The 16,655-nt window shown below is 40.1% G+C and overlaps 3 protein-coding genes across 3 annotated transcripts in view; all 3 read left to right on the forward strand.

Annotated features, from left to right (window-relative positions):
- Window positions 1-5,112: 5,112 nt before the first annotated feature.
- On the forward strand, window positions 5,113-8,539 carry pym1 (PYM homolog 1, exon junction complex associated factor). The gene is made up of 3 exons (XM_080854092.1): window positions 5,113-5,221; window positions 6,115-6,208; window positions 6,731-8,539. The coding sequence occupies exons 1-3, from the start codon at window positions 5,191-5,193 to the stop codon at window positions 7,182-7,184; spliced, it is 579 nt and encodes a 192-aa protein (XP_080710218.1). The 5' UTR covers window positions 5,113-5,190; the 3' UTR covers window positions 7,185-8,539.
- A 3,806-nt stretch (window positions 8,540-12,345) lies between these two features.
- Window positions 12,346-14,915, forward strand: LOC308377433 (matrix metalloproteinase-19-like; the record flags this gene model as incomplete). Its single annotated transcript, XM_080854090.1, has 7 exons — window positions 12,346-12,415; window positions 12,859-13,071; window positions 13,495-13,740; window positions 13,881-13,976; window positions 14,142-14,306; window positions 14,462-14,589; window positions 14,679-14,915. The coding sequence occupies 7 exons, from the start codon at window positions 12,346-12,348 to the stop codon at window positions 14,913-14,915; spliced, it is 1,155 nt and encodes a 384-aa protein (XP_080710216.1).
- A 614-nt stretch (window positions 14,916-15,529) lies between these two features.
- Window positions 15,530-16,655, forward strand: part of LOC308377434 (MICOS complex subunit mic25a-like) — a gene marked incomplete at its 5' end in the record, with an annotated part of 58,069 nt that continues 56,943 nt past the window's right edge. The window contains one exon of the mRNA XM_080854091.1: window positions 15,530-15,613. Coding sequence (XP_080710217.1) covers window positions 15,530-15,613 — 84 coding nt within the window. The remainder of the gene's footprint in view (window positions 15,614-16,655) is intronic.

The raw sequence follows: 16,655 nt of genomic DNA on the forward strand, positions 1-16,655 counted from the left end.
GGGAAAAAACATCTTTCAAGTTAAGTTAACGTTATTTTTTGAGAATAACCAAATGTCAGATGGCTAACGATGAATGGGCATAAAACCCACACTGACTGGGGATGGATTCATAAGACAAACATACATGTTGGAACACCCTTGTAACGTATCAATGCTTATTTAACGTTACCTGGATAGCTAGATTGCATGCTGCTTACTAATGTTGTATGAATGGGAAACACTGGTAACGACATGACTTAAAAGAACTCTGGGCTAACGTTAGATGGGATACTTGTAAACCAAGTTAGCCGGTTACCAAATGTTCATGAAAAGATTTTACATAGCCAAGTTACAGCGTTAATGTTAAGCACAGATGCCTGCTTTTAAATAGACCAACCGTGAATTAGCCAACATTACATTAGTTCCCTTACAACAAACCACCACTGTCATATCTGACAATATCCATATAACGTTTACTGTAGATTATCTATCTATACATATATACGTAACCACCCGTCTTACTTCATTTAACGTTAGCTATCCCTGTCTTATTAACTTGGCTAGCTAGACGTTATAATCGCACCTTCGCATACTACTTGGCTAGTAAATTCTAACGTTACCTATCTATCTAGAAACCTTGTATGCAAATCTTTGACTTACTGATAAATACAAACATGCTAGCTAGCTAGTTACTACCAAAGGAGACGTCTGATTGGGTATCGATATGATGCTAACTACGCTGGATAACTGAACAAAAGACCACCTAAAATCAGGGGTGGTCATCTCACAAACACCCTTAATGAAAGCAGACATAACTGCAAATAATAATAAAAAAAACAACCCGAATCTTCCTCTCGACATTTAGCCATCAATACTCTGGAGGGACCGTGGTATGATTTGCACAAATACCTGAAGTCAGTATGAAGCCTTGTCATACAGCCAACGCTTTAGCTAGCTTCGCATAAATATGTGGCAGTATCTTAGCAACGCTCTCTAGCTAGCCAGATAGAAACGTAACGTTAGCTTAGCAAGCTAACAGTGGCGAAGGCTACTGAACGTAGACTTAATTTGTTCAATTACAAATGGTGGTCTTTGAAGTATTACGTGTATAATTGCTCATCTTCTGTAATTGCATTAGCCAATTCAGCTCACTTGCATGCAAATAAAATACCAGCCTGGCGAAATAATCCTAAAACCATGCGTAATGTCGTTCTATAACAACTAAATAACGTTAGCTAAATGCGCACAAATTCTCCCAGATACTTCTGAATTTGGATGGTTGACGAGCAATCATTAGCTACTTCGCTAGCTGTTGGATGGCTAGCTGAAAATTCTACTATTTTCATAACACGGTCCGTGCACTTTACTGGCCAACCTGTTCCCTATTAGTCTCATATTAGTTTTAATTACAATTGCTTTTCCGTTGATTTTCTCTCATTAAGAAGACCCAATGTTGATGCCTCACCTGTGCCAGTATGGAAGTTCGCTGAATAACGTTACCATATGAACTAGCTGCCCAGGCCAGCCAGAGTCAACCCGGTTTACTGATATGGCGTCACTTCCGAGCAGCAAAGCAAACCTACCGTGGCGTCAGTCAAATGCACGCAAGTTGTGTTGTTATGTAACACAAGATAACAAAATAGACATGACAAAGTGAAATGACCAAGAACATTCAACAAATATTTGACTAGGCCTTAACTATTTTCTGTAAATATATTGTAGGCTAAAGATGTCGGGCTATTTTTAAAGCCATCCACATTCTACAGCCTACACGTCTTAATGGCAAGTTATCTCTGCATGTCATCAAGTTCTTTGCGAGTTCTTTTTGACATGTGTTTGGTAAGGTTGCATGGGTCACGGTAATGCGGTCCTTGCCTCAAACATTACAACACTAATAATGATAATGTTTGAGATACTCCATTACAAGCCAAGTTTCATCAGGAATCAAATTTCCTGAACAGTTCAACATATTTAAGCAATTCAACATTTTATCGCTGAGGCAGTTTCAAGGATAGAGAAACCAGTGTCTTTTCCTGCTATGGAAGATCAACATACCACCAGCCTCTGTATGTCCTTATGGCTGAAAACTACACCAATAAGTTGGCATTTGTATCCTAAGTTTTCTATGACAGAAACCAGAGCGAGGTATTTTACTATTTTTGTACTGTATGACTCTTCTAGAAATAGATCAAAGGCTCATGATATTTCAAAAATGCTACTTTGTCACCATTTACTTGAACAAAAACAATGTCAGATGTATTAGCAATTCCATAGAAGCTTTAACCCGTTCAGATCTGACAGTGGGATGCTTATAAATGTGCTCATTCTCTATACGTGGGATCTGTGCAGCTATCAGGTATACTGTAGCCTATACACGTCTTTTGTGTGTGGTGTATTAGAAAGCTACAGCTTTGCACTACATGCTTTGCACTAAGGATCTCCTCACTGATGGTGGCATTGCTGTAGATGGTGTGTGATATGGAATGATCAGCACAGGGCAGCTATGCCAGCTTTCTTTGGAGGCTTTGAATGGTCCAGTACGGCAAGACCGGACCTTTCTGCATCTCCAGTAGACTTTGCCTTGATGTTCCAGGCTGGAGAAAGTGAGTTGTCCCATTGTGGTGCAGGATTGCTGCAAGGCATATTGATTACATCTTAGATGGTGCAGAATTGTTAGGTAGGCCTCCCAATCATAACAAAATGTTAGAACATCACCAACTTAGATACAGTGCCCTCCATAATTATTGGCACCCTTAGTGAATGTGACCAAAATAGGCTATGAAAAAATATGTCTTTGCTGTTTAGCCTCTTGGTCTTTCACTCAAAATATTTACAAAAATCTTACCTTTTAAAGTAAAATTATTGAAAGAATTTTTTTTTGTTCTGATCTGAGACACTTCCTACACACAGTAGCTCTCCAGATCCTTCAGATTCTCCAGAGGTCAACACTTGAAGGTTCGGCTTCAGCTCTTCCCACAGATTTTCTATAGGGGTTGGGTAGGGGGCTATGACTGCCAAGGTAAAACCTTTATTCTGCTGTCAGTGAACCATTTTTGTGTTGATTTTGAGGTGTGCTTCGGATTATAGTCCTGCTGAAAGGTCCAACCATGGCCCATTTGTAGCTTCCTAGAGGGGGCTGTTAGGTTTTCATTAAATATCTGCTGGTATTTGATGGAGTCCATGATACCATGTTTCCTAAAAAGATGTCCAGGGCCTTTGGAAGAAGAATAGCACCACAACATAAAAGATCCGCAACCACTTCACAGTGGGTATGAGGTGCTTTTCTGTATGGCTATCTTTCTGTCAACGCCAAATCCACTTTTGATGTTTGTTGCCAAACAACTTTATTTTGGTCTCATCTGGCCATATAACTCTATAATAAAAGTCTGACTTACATTTGGCAAACTGTAGGCACTTTAGTTTGTTGTTGATTGACAGCAGAGGATTTTTTCTGGTAACCCTCCAAAACAACTTGTGGTGATGTAGGTGGCGTCTGATGGCAGTTCTGAGAGAGACTTTCTGACCCCAGGACTCAACAAACCTCTGCAATTCTCCAGCTGTGATCCTTGGAGATTCTTTTACCAGTCGAACCATCCTACTCACGGTGCGTGGGGTCAATTTACAGACAGGTCCTCTTCCAGGCTGATTCCTACATCTCCTGTGACTTTGAACTTCTTAACTATTGCCCTGATTTTGGAAATGGGTATCTCTGTTTGGATATTTTCTTATATGCCTAAATCTGGGTTTCAGCAGCTCAACAACTTTTTGTCGCACTTTGACACTGTGTTCTTTTGTTTTTCCCATCTTGATGAATGAATAAGGGTATTTTTCCTGTGTAACCTCATATTTATACCTCTGTGAAGCAGGAAGTCATGGTTGACCACTTAAGAGTTCCTAATCAAACAAGTGAACTTAAAAATGTAAAACATGACTGGTAATAGACTTCAGTAAGATTTTAATAATAAGATTTTCTTAATGGCACCCAGGTTTTGGAGAAAATATTTTATTTTATTTTATGTAATGTCAAAACATTTTACTTAAATGAAAAGGTAGGATTTTTGTGAATATTTTGAGTGAAAGACCAAGAGGTTAAACAGCAGATATATTTTTTCATAGCCTGTTTTGGTCACATTCACTAAGGATGCCAATAATTGTGGAGGGCACTGTGTACATAACCAAGCTCACTGATATTTGTAGGTATGTTCTGATATTTTTTTTTTAGTTTTCAGGGAAGTTTATCTACATAGAGGTCAAAGACACAAGCCGTCTTTAAGATTAGCACTTCTCTTCGACCTTTGTCTAAGAACATAAAATCAGTGATGTAAGGGATGTTACAAAATACATCATCGGAGCTATTGAACCAATCTGGCAATATGCATAAATGTTTGTACATGGTCACATCTTTTGGGAGCACCTCTCTCACAGCAATCGCAATTAATGAATTAAGCAATGGAATTTAGTTGTGAATTTCTTTTAAAGAAAAATCTCTTCCTCACCCCCATTTTTCTTCTTTTTGAATGCACACACAGGAAGAGGACTAGAGGGCTGTGAAGAGCAATTTGCTGAATTGGACAAAAAGTGTATTGGATTAGATCAAGTTCACACAGTTTTTGTCAATGTTAGGCTGTAAGATTTTATTGAGGGTTTCTTTGCTATTCTTCCTTGTTTTCTTCAGTTTGTGTAGTAGATTGCCGTTCAGCAATGAATGCCTTTTAAAATGCCTTTCTGGTGACAAAAACAAAGCCCTAAGATGTAGGTAGGCTACTCATCTCATTCGGGACCCAATGTGACCATTTTAATTACATACAAATCAGGTTGGTCATGAATCAAATTAATCAAGCCAAATAAAACTGAAGAAAGTGATAATTACAGACATAATGAAAGAGTGTTTGTCTATCATTCTAACGATTTTAGTTGAGCACTTTCTTTGCTTGAGGATATAACCTATTTATTTCACAGCAACTGTCTGCATCAGCCTATTATCCAATTTACAACCAATTCAAATGTGCCCTTGCGATAATTATCTCGCGAGAAGCCCGAAAATGATCCTTCTGTTTTTCAGAAACTAGTAGGCCTTTAGGTGAGCAACTGAAGATCGACAATGGGAACCGATAGTATCATCACGCTTCAAAGGGTGGCGGTAATGGTCCATACATCAGTAGTCAACCACTCTTAAATACAAAAAAAGAAGAGGAAGGACCACTCTTCAAGATGGCGACTCCCTATGTGACAGATGATTCGGGTAAGACCACTTTAACTAACGCTGGCCTCCTCTTTAGGTTCTTGTTTGACAGAGAGCTAGTATTCTAGACCAATTTACGCGCACAAACGGCGTTTCTGAAGGAACCTTATTTTATGTTAGTCTTTGCACTACACTGTTGTACTAGAAACAGATCCTCGGCGCACGATTAGCGAGCTAGCTAACTACACGTTAAGTATCTGAACGTGAACAGTTAGCTTGCTAACCATAGGCAAGTAAGCGCCCCCCCACCCCCAATATGAATGGTCTCCAAAGTGAAGGTTTTTTCATATTCTCTTCAAATATATCTGAGGCGTGCTGTCTTCTTGTATTTCTGTCAACGATAATTTGATATCCCAGGCCAAGCTACATGCTTAGTGCAGTCTCGGAGATCTAGCTTGCATGCTATTCGATTTGTATGAAACTTCCTTCATGTTATGATTGTAGTACAGTTAGCCTGCTAGCTAACTAGCTAGCTAGCTAGCGAAGCCATAACTGACATGGTGTATAGGTTTAGTCACTGAAACATTTTATGAATGTTTATAATAATTTTAACTATAGATTATGAACTATTTATTAGTTTTTAAATCACCCCATACGGTCAGACTATGATTGCATTACCGTGAATTTCGTAAGAAATTACTAAACCTGACCTGTAGGTCTACACAGGGGTGTGCTCTTAGCGCAACTTCGTCTCTTGTTGGAAGTTTGACAGAGCCAGAGCTTGCTTATTGGTCGCTCAGCGTTTATTTTATGAGTTGCTGGTGTTTAGCATTCAGCTAGTTTAACTGCTTTAATGTTATGTAATGTTTTGTCTTTTTATATTACGCACCTAACGTTCATTGCATAGCTGCCAACCGTAATTCACGTCGGTGTCTTATCCTGTTGTGCTCTAGGCAAATACATTGCTGCAACTCAGAGGCCCGATGGCACCTGGCGAAAGCCACGAAAAGTGAAGGACGGTTACACTCCTCAGGAAGAAGTCCCAGTGTAAGTGCTCTCATAAGCTGACATCGAAGTTTGGGCAAACGATGATGTACGATAGAGAAGAAGTTATTTGTTTTATTTATTCCCGCACATCTGTACACAGATCAGGACATGGATAAGGGCATTTTTACACTGGAGTAAATCAAAGTTAGTGTTGACACAACAACTGCAATCTAGTCTGAATTAAAATAAAATACTAGATGTTATCTGTCACTCTGCAACACTTCCTTCATCGTGTTAATGCAGTATGACTGACTACAGAGCTCAACTAGAAAATGTTTTTTTTTATTGAAAAAAGGGTATTAATTAGCTTCATATATGATGGGAAACATTTAAGTTATTAGTAGTAATATGATTCATTTACCTGTCTTGTGCTTAGTCTACCTGATGCATCTCTAAGACATCTGGACCGAAAATCATTCATTAGTGAGCCCCTTTCTCAGCTACTTGCAGCAGAGTATCTTAGGCCACGTTTACAAAATTACCGTAAAAACCTTTACTCATTTATTAATCCTTTGCACACAGGTATGAGAACAAGTATGTGAAGTTCTTTAAGAGTAAGCCAGATCTTCCTCCTGGCATGAGTCCTGATGATGCAGCGCTGACCAAGCAGCAGCAGCAACAGCAGGGGGACACAGATTCAGAGGCGGGGGGGATGTCCAAGGCAGCTAAACGCAACATGAAGCGCAGGGAAAAGCGCAAGCAGCAACAGCAGCTGGAGCCCGGAGAAGAGGAGGTGGACGAAGTCACCGAGGCTACAGAGAAACTCCAGATTGCCACAGAGACCAGCAGTGCTGAAATGGTAGCCACAGAGAAGGCCAAGAAGATCAAGAACCTGAAGAAGAAACTGCGACAGATAGAGGAGCTTCAACAAAAAGTCGATTCAGGTGAGATTAAGATCGTCACCCAGGAGCAGAAGGACAAGCTGAGCCGGGCAGAAGCTCTGCGCAAGGAGCTCCAACAGCTGGGGGACTCCTAAGTGTGTGGAGGGGTGTCATGGGGTGGATTCTGAGCTGAGGAAACACTGGTGGGACTGGATGGATAGGGAGTATGGACCTCTGACCACGTTCTTAAACTCAACACCTGTGTACACTACAAGCTCCTCAACACCCCTCCCTCCCTCCCACTGGTGCTGGAATTCTGCCCATCAGTCTGAACATTGGCTGTGGGATGTGAGCTGAGCAGAACCTGCCCACTTACTGACTGACTTTTCATGCAGATACGACCCCCACCCCGTCCTATAGCTACTGACCATTTCCGTTTTCATTTTAAATGGCTGTAGAGATGTTTACTACATTAGACCTTTTCACAATGTAGAGAAAAGTGGCTGTGATAATGGACTAGGTAATACATTTTCCCCCCAAAGAATCTTCCATATTGTACTTATTTTTTAACCTGGGTAAAGATGACGCCACATATGCTGTAGATGAGGTTTGGTACATTTATATACTCTCATGTGTAGAGAAGAAAATCTGAATCTAAATGAATCTACAACAGCTTTCTCCCTTGAAAGATATGGCCATTGACATTAGGGGTGGGAATGGCCACAGAGGCGACGACACAATACTGTCAAGATATTTGGGCAACAATACAGTATTATTGCTATTCTTTGCATTTTATCATACAGCAAGTGTTGTGATTCAATTATGTTATATATTGCGAGTTGTTTCTCCAATATATATTTCATATACTGGCAATGTTTTCAGCCATCTTGGCACGGTTAACTTGTTCTCAACTCAGACTTCCTTTCCTATTTCTGCTGTGACGCGAGAGGGGAATGAGGTCTTGTGCCATCTTGTGGACTTTAGAAGCAGTGTTATCAGAGTAGACGTATGTACGCAAATACAATTAGTAGTACTAAGTAGATGTATACAATTTAAATCATAATATTAAATAAATACATTTTTGCAACACTTGGTGCCGCTGTATCGATTGTGCTGAAAAAGATTGCAATACTACACTATCGATTTAAAAAAAAAATAATAATAATTTTATCTTCTCCAAATTCTAATAGACATGTCCCTCTCCAGGTCATTATCCATCAGCTGTTGTAATATCTGTATTGTTTGATATCTTAGTGAACAAGTTAAAGCTTCACAATAGAGTTTAGAAGTTTAATGATGAACTCCATTAGTCAACAGGTCCTAGTTTTGTGATGTCTGAATTAAATAATCTCAAACCCAGTTCATGCAGCACTTGTAAGGTGTGGGAGGTCCAGTACTGGTACTGGACTGCTGATATCAGTAATGACCACAAATGTTCATTATTTCAAAACTTGAAAATAAACAAAACTGCTTAATTGGTCCTACGTGGAAGCCTTCTGCAAGCAGACCTGTTCATCACCTCAGTAGATTGTAATCGAATTTTGTCAAATCAAATGCACCTCAATATCTAAACATCCTGACACACTGAAAGCTGGAAGAATACAGTGCTTCATATTAACCACACTTTAAAAATAAAACTGTGCCTGTTGTACTAGATTATTGCAAAATAAGTAAGAGGCTGTCGAACTAGCTATTGGGAAAACAAATCAAACACCAACAGAACATTCAGTATGTGTTCCTGGAGCTATGTTTCAGTAGTAAGACATTTAAATGTGATATTTACAAGAGAGGTTGGAGCTGCTCATGGGATTATGGTACCTTTTGGTGTTGTGTAGCAGCAGTGCCCAAACACCACCCTAAGCTATAATCACAGCTAGTATGGAAGACTGGAATACCAAACAGTATCTTCAGTGGGCTAGGCTACAACACCAGCTGTAATGCAACTAAAGTCATATGAAAAGCAGAATGTCATGCAGTTGTATCAGCCGCTACTCAGACAGTAATGCTATTTTGCCCGTCTGGTTCAGGAGCTTGTTCACATGTAGGCTATATTACAGGTTTTAAGATGGCCTACAAATTTCTCTTACAGAACATTACGATAGAAAACTTTGAGATGCTATTTTAATGAAGCCACAACAAAAAATAGATGATTGGCAAAAAAGTAGGCAAGTCAAAGTCAATTCATCAGAGGAATTTATGTGAATGGGAGTAGATCTAATATAATAGAAATTACAGGTGTGTTTCAATCCGGCGGGCTACTCAATTCAGTGTCTGCCTTAATTGTATTCTATTAATACTTATTTCCATTTTCTTTTTTAGATTCTGCACTGCTTCTAAAAGGTGCAGTCTGATTGTAAACTCTTTTTCAAATACATTGAATTACTCCTAACAGTCCCTGGGTGAGCGTGCACTTCAAATCATAATAAAATAATCTGGTGGTCGTACAGTCTTGACTCGGTGGCTTTGGACGAGACATAAACTAATCCAGCCAATAAACACGTTGCTTCAGGTGCATGGAAGGGAGAAGTGTCATTTCATTGACTATTGAGCTTAAATTTCAACAACTTGTTGCCAGAATCAGACTAAGTTTAAGCCTTATGACATTGGATTGGTTTCAAATGATTCAAACACACCCCTTAAGCTAACTGATCTCAGGCTCATTTTGACCAAATTCCTTCATGGTTGACTTTTACTGACATCACTCTTACCATAACAAATTCCAAGATTGTTCAAAGTGATGACAATGTTGTACCCAATACTATTAGTGCCTTTTTCAGGGAAGAGTAACCCCTGCTGTTGAACACGGAGACTGATTCACAACAAAAGCGTTTACATTTTTATTTTTTACAAGATATTCCAGAACTATACCATGTAGATCTAGAATTGACATTGACAACCATTTAAATCTGTTGTTTGAGCTCATTACATCATGAAAAGGAATCTTCAGTTAATTAAATAGACAGTTTGCATTATGCTGCATAAATTATGCAGTTCTGTAGTTTGGGTCAAACTGCAATAATGTAAAAAAAAAAAAAAAAAAGCTTTCACAGCACAACATCAGCAACTTCAACACCAAACAAGATGATTTAGCATGCTAGCAAGCCTTTTATTATCAGCTGTGTTGTTGTTGGTATTTGATTTGATTGCTAGTTTTCAACCAAAACTCATTATTGCTCCTTGAATAATATTATAATCACATATTTGAGACTAGTGGCTCTGTGACTCCTACTGCCAGTGGCCACAAACAACTTACCACGGTTTCATTCAGTCTGCCTCACTCCTACACAGCCCACATTTTGCCATTCATGAATACCAATGTGAGCAAATCCGTCGCCCACCATAGCAGTTTTACTGAAACTGTTACTTTTACTGAAATTAAAACAGAAAGCAGTAAAAGACAAATTGAATTGATTCGTCTGTCACATGGAGATGACTCATTCAAGCTCAAACCTCAAAAAGTTTGATACATGAAAAACCTAGTCTTTTGAAAGAAGCTTACCTTAAAATTACAAAATGAAAGTTAGCTAGATGAGGTCATGTGGGCTTTAGGGTTGATAAACCACATACACAATGCTAATGACTAAAACAGCAACAGTGATTTTTGTCGACAAAACAGTTTCCAAAAGAAGAAGTTTGCACACAAACAGACATTCCACACAAGTTGGCAAACCAAATTGTCAGGTTGATCTGTGTGTCCCCTGTTGATACCCTTCTTTGGACAACAAAAGCGTAAACTACGATCAGCATTCAGACCTCTTTCTGTAATCTGGTGATATCATTTGCGGTTTTTGAATAAGGTTGCAGATTACTGAACAAAATCTCTAAGATATCTAAAAGTTACATGTACACATTTGCATAACCTGACATTGTGGTTTTCAACTGAATCACAGCTGTTATGACAAGTTGTCAAAGTGTGGTCACATTCTTTTGGGTATGTCACTCGTAGATCAAAATGCTTGCATGTTTCTACCCAAGCAAGTAGCCTACTCGGGGCCAGGCTAGTTGTAATGTCAAATGATGCTAAGACTTCAAGGAAATGATCCAGGTGAATGTATCGATTAACACGTGTTGAAAAAGAACATATAAACAGTGACAAAAAGGGATATTACTTATTCAGTATTGGTTGTGTATAACAACTGTGATTGGAATCAAGTGTTTATTGTAGAATTTACACTGGGTAGGGCCAGTCCACCATGTGGTATGTTTTATATATGTAAGTGAATTTTGTAGTTGCTACAAAGTTTCTAAGAGATTGGATTTATAAACTTTCAAACCCATTTGATTTTATGGAGCCTGTCACTGATATGAACAGCTCATATATACAGCTGGATTTCCATTCTGTCATGTTCGTTTCAGTGGACCAGGATACTGTGAGTGGGCTTTAACAGACTGACTCTTAAATCTCCCAGCCTAACATTCTCCTCTCATTGGTACTACTGTGGTTGAGGTCAGTGCCCACTCCTTGATGGCATCACACCATATAAAAGCAACCGAAGGAAAACAAGGCGTCTGGAATCCACACACAAGAGACAGGACAGTTTTCCATTATGGACTAACCCAGACACACCACAGACCAGTCTCAACAGAAACAACCATTCGCCATCTCCAAGTCTCAAAGGCAGATAGTTGAGGAGTAAGGAACTGAAGAGACCGTCAGAACGTTGTTTTTGTCAAGAGCTGTTTATCTTCACACAAAGAGAATGCAGTGGCCATTGACGGTGCTGATGCTGATGACTATGGCCTCCGCTGTGGAGCTCAGTGCCCTGAGAGAAGCTATGGTGAGTTAGCTGCGCACACTTTGCCTGCATTCACAGCGCACTCATAGAACCAACACACAGAGTTCATGTGTGTTATCTATACTCACAACACAACACAACTAGGCATTTCTTCACTCTTACACTCATGACTAATACATGATTATCTTATCTTTATACTTTGTGGTATTCTCTGCATTTCTGTTATATCTTTTGGCTCTCATTATACACAATAAGAATCCAAACGTTTGCTCGCTTTCCCTTTCTTTTGTCTTTGTTTAGGCTTACCTAAAGCAGTATGGCTACCGCCACACCACACTTTTGCACTCGCAGTCACCCAGGCAGCAGTTGGAGGAGCTGAGTGAATCCTTGAGGTAACTCACATTCACATGAACCCACAGCTCACTCACTCACTCTTGAAAACTCCAAACATAGGCATATTAAGTTAGTGTGGGCATCAAGATCTGCCATTATTATTTCTTTTAAATGTTGGTGTAATAGGACTTTCCAAAGGGTCACTGAGCTGCCAACCACAGGCAGATTAGACCAGGCTACTCTGACGATGATGCGGCAGCCCCGCTGTGGAGTACAGGACCATTTCAACAACAGGACCCTTAAATATCGACTTTTAGGTGAGAGGTGCAGCTGCTAAAACCCCAGGGTTGGTCTGAATGTGAAATTATTAAACAGAATAAAAAATGGTACTACACTTAATGCTAGATCAAGAAGTATTTTTGCAGTATACAGTTTTTAAAGAATGCTATAGAATTAATTTTTTGTTTCTCACTGATGAATGACTATTATATTTTATTACAATGTTAACCATAAGTTGCTCTACTAAGCCTTCTTGAATATGGACTTTTACACTCTTAATGTACCAAACCAATTAACAGGGAAAGTAGTCAGGAATAATATTATAAAAATAATAATAATGTAATAGGATGTTGAATGCAAGTCTTACATTTTTTTCCTTCAATTCAGTGATCTTTACCAGTATGATATGCATTTGCATTGCCTTGCACTTAAAGTGATTATGGTGATAATTATATATTTTGAACTACACTTAATTCAATAGGCCATTGGAAGAAGAACAAGCTAACCTATCGCATCTACAGCTACGCACCTGATATGGGATTGGCCAAAACCCGTGCTGCAGTCCAGAGGGCCTTCCGTTACTGGAGCGATTTCTCACTTCTGACGTTTCAGGAAGTGACCCAGGGGCCTGCAAACATCAAAATCTCCTTCCACAAGAGGGATGGCACATGTCCAGTGCCCTTTGATGGACCAGGTAAGAATAGAGAAAAGACATAGACTCACGTAAGCAACATTTCAGTTGTGTCAGTATTTCTACTGTCTTTCATTATGTCTAATTACATTAAGAAAATTTGAATGTAAACGCCACATCATGCCATCTAACTGCCATAACCATAGGAAAGAACTGCCACCGACCCGGATGTGAGTGTGTTGTTAATTCAGTCACCTGAGTTGACATTCACATTCAAAGTCTAGATTGACATACCCACAGGCCTATTTAGACTGCCAAGTCTTCTCACTGTACCAGACACAATGTGATGTTTTTGATGCTGAATGAATTGAGTATATATGTTGGAGATTATATATGTATGTACAGTACGTAGCTATGTTAAACTCATAATGATTCTAAGTACAGTGTATGTGGTCTGAGTGTCTATATGTTTGTCATGTGTCATAGGAGGTGTCCTGGCCCATGCTGAAGCTCCAGACTCAGGGCTGGTGCACTTTGATATCTCAGAGCGCTGGACCGAGGGATCATCACGTGGGCCTAACCTCCGCATTGTGGCAGCTCATGAGATTGGCCATGCCCTTGGGCTGGGTCACTCCCAGCACCGCAGCGCCCTCATGGGCCCGGTGTACACTGGGTACAGGGAGGACTTTAAGCTTCACCCTGATGATGTGCTTGGCATCCAAGCTCTATATGGTCGGTTACATTATTGTCAGAGATAAGTCACATGTAATTACACATCCATAACAATATTGGTCATGGTCATAATAATGTTGGTCATCAATTGTGATGCATGTAGAGTTTTTTGAAGGTTAACCAATTACCCATAATTTCAGGTAAACCCAGCTCAAATCCAAGACTCCCATCCCAATCTAAACCAGGCTCCAGTTCACCCAATCCCTGCAAGGCTTCTCTGGATGCCATCCTGCTAGGTCGGCTGGTTTTCTGTGGTACACTCTGAAATCACACATGTGCTTACTGAATCTCTATATGAAGCAATTATTTAAATTAGTGTAATTTAATTCAGCTTGTCTGTCTGTCTGTCTGTCTGTCTGTCTGTCTGTCTGTCTGTCTGTCTCTCTCTCGTCTTGAAACAGGGCCTTATGGCAAAACATATGCGTTCAGTGGGCAGCATGTGTGGACAGTTACTGCCTTGGGTCATACTGCACCAACTCGCATCAGTTCTCTGTGGAAGGGTCTACCTGGGGATCTCTCTGCAGCAGTCCATTCATCCAGGACCAATAAATCCTATTTCTTAAAAGGTGTTGTGCCTAACTAATGATGTGACAATACCTCTGACAGTTGTGTCCTGACCTCTGTGACCCTCTATTAAATCTACTGAGCACCATTGAACTTTTTCATTTGATATGGTATATCAGCCTGTATGTTGCATACTGTAACACATTATGTTACCTAGGTGGGAAAGTCTGGAGATACACAGGCTTCCGGCTTGACAGAGGATTTCCTAGACAGCTGACCGGCATTCCCTCCGATGTTGACTGTGCTTTCTACCTCAACATCAATAAGAGACTTCTGTTTATTAAGGTGAGATCCATGTCTTTTTCAATGGCATGTATTAGTATGTTTGTCACTGGTTTGGAGTGAGTAGCTATGTATATATTTCTGTTCTGTAGGGCTCAGAGTACTGGCAGTGGGATGAGTTTGGTTCTGTTGACCTCAAGTCATACCCCAAAGCTCTGGCACATCTTGTCAAAGGCCTCCCTTCCCATCCTGATGCTGCCCTCACCTGGACTAATGGTCATATCTACGTGTTCAAGGGGGATAAGTACTGGCGTTTAAACGCTCGCCTCACCATAGACAAAGGCTATCCTCTAAGCAAAAAAGAGAGGTGGATGCAGTGTGTCAACTGAGTTTCGAGAAGACTAGTGTTTTTAAAAGTCCACCAACTTATTTGAAAACAATTAAAACTGAGCAATGCATAGTGTTTAACCATGTGAACTCTATAAAACCATATCTTCATCCCAGAACTGTTTTGAAGGTGTCCATCTTTTAAGAAATGTTTTATGTAGACATCAACAATAAACTATACCCATTGTATTTTAATGAACATTTGGATAAGCTTTTTTTATAACCTTTTACATCAAACAGTAACAAAATAATAACAAAATTGAATAGAAAGCATGGAAATGACATTGAAGTAGGCTAAATAAATACACCTACAGTATATATAGCCTACAGCAGACAAGGCGTTCGGTGAGAGGATGAAAAGACATGACTACAATTCCCATGAGTCTCTAGTGTACTAGACAGTAGGTCTACAATATCAATTTTCATTGGGTCGTGAAAATTAGATCCACCAATGTTGCTACAGGACATTAGCATGAACCATCTGACAAACCGACTCGTCTGAGACCAAGCTATCAAAGAAGAGGCTGTGTTATCACCCATAAATAAAATAATACATCACTTCAGAGTCGCCTTTAACAATATTCTGCACCCAGCGATTATTTCAACGGAGCGGAGGATGGGATCTGCAGAAAGTACGACACGGAAAGTATCTTTCGGCCTGGATGATGGGGACGCGGTCCGGATTTTGCGAGGAGTGAAGGTATGGCTCCAAAGCTACGCATCACGTAAGCTGTCAGTCGTATAACGCTTTTTCTAAGTGATGTGAGAACGACTGTTAGTATCAGAGAAACGTGTTTTGCGCTTGTGATGAGGTATGAGGTTTTCTTACCAGGGCCGAGTAACACCGTATCTTAAAGCACATAGGGTTGACATTACCTGAAATGAGCATGGCGAGGTTTAACCGGCAGAATCACGGCAACATCATTCATCACTCATGGAAAACATGAGCAGTCACTAAGGTTAGCTTAGCTGTTTTGGATGGAGCTCCTATGTGTCGTTTCGCTCTGCGTTCTGGGGATTTGGCCTTAATGTAGTTTGCGGACTTCATTTAGTTATAACAAATTAGCCGTCATTAAAGCCACCCAGTGGTATCTTGGAAACATGTCACATCAGAAGCTGCGAGAAGCTGACGAAGCTAACTGACAGTGCTTTGGTTTTTTTAAACTAGGGAACAGTGTTTGTGTAGCAACACAACAGACTTAGAAACATGACTTATCAGTGACAGAAACATCAGGCAGAACGTCATAAGTATTGGTGACAGGCGTCCATAGGAGCTCAGTACAGACCCAAAGTAGGCACTAGTGTGTGGTGCCGCCTGATGCAACGACCGGAGACGAGAGCATGTGGATTGTGGAAGGAGTAACTGGCTTTATTATGGGGGTCTAGGTGATGAGCAGTAAGCTATTAATCTATAATGACTTTGCTACCGATAACGAGGCAATGTCGACCAACTCATATGATCTGGTTCTGACTAGTGTCACGTCCTCACACGAAAAAAAAAACTTGAGAAAGCACAAGGTTAAGGATAAATCAGTGGCACAGGAGACGATTATGACCTTGGACATTAAAGTGACAACGGCAGGGTTTTTTGGACTATATTAAAACTAACATATGCTGTCCATGTTGAAACAATCCTTTAATGACAGCAACGGTTATCCTCATAATCTCCCCTGTCCGCTATCTGACCTTTTGCCGGTGCGTTGTCTATGAGGTCTATCGTGTCGTGTGTCTGTTTCCGTTTG

This window comes from Sprattus sprattus, assembly GCF_963457725.1.
Source record: "Sprattus sprattus genome assembly, chromosome: 16".
NCBI classification, from domain to species: domain Eukaryota; kingdom Metazoa; phylum Chordata; class Actinopteri; order Clupeiformes; family Clupeidae; genus Sprattus; species Sprattus sprattus.

Excerpts from the sequence above, each read along its gene's own strand:
- pym1 (XM_080854092.1), top strand. The coding sequence starts at position 5,191 with ATGGCGACTCCCTATGTGACAGATGATTCGG. Across the intron at positions 5,222-6,114 it reads CTATGTGACAGATGATTCGG|GCAAATACATTGCTGCAACT; the intron begins GTAAGACCACTT and ends GTTGTGCTCTAG. Across the intron at positions 6,209-6,730 it reads CCTCAGGAAGAAGTCCCAGT|GTATGAGAACAAGTATGTGA; the intron begins GTAAGTGCTCTC and ends CTTTGCACACAG.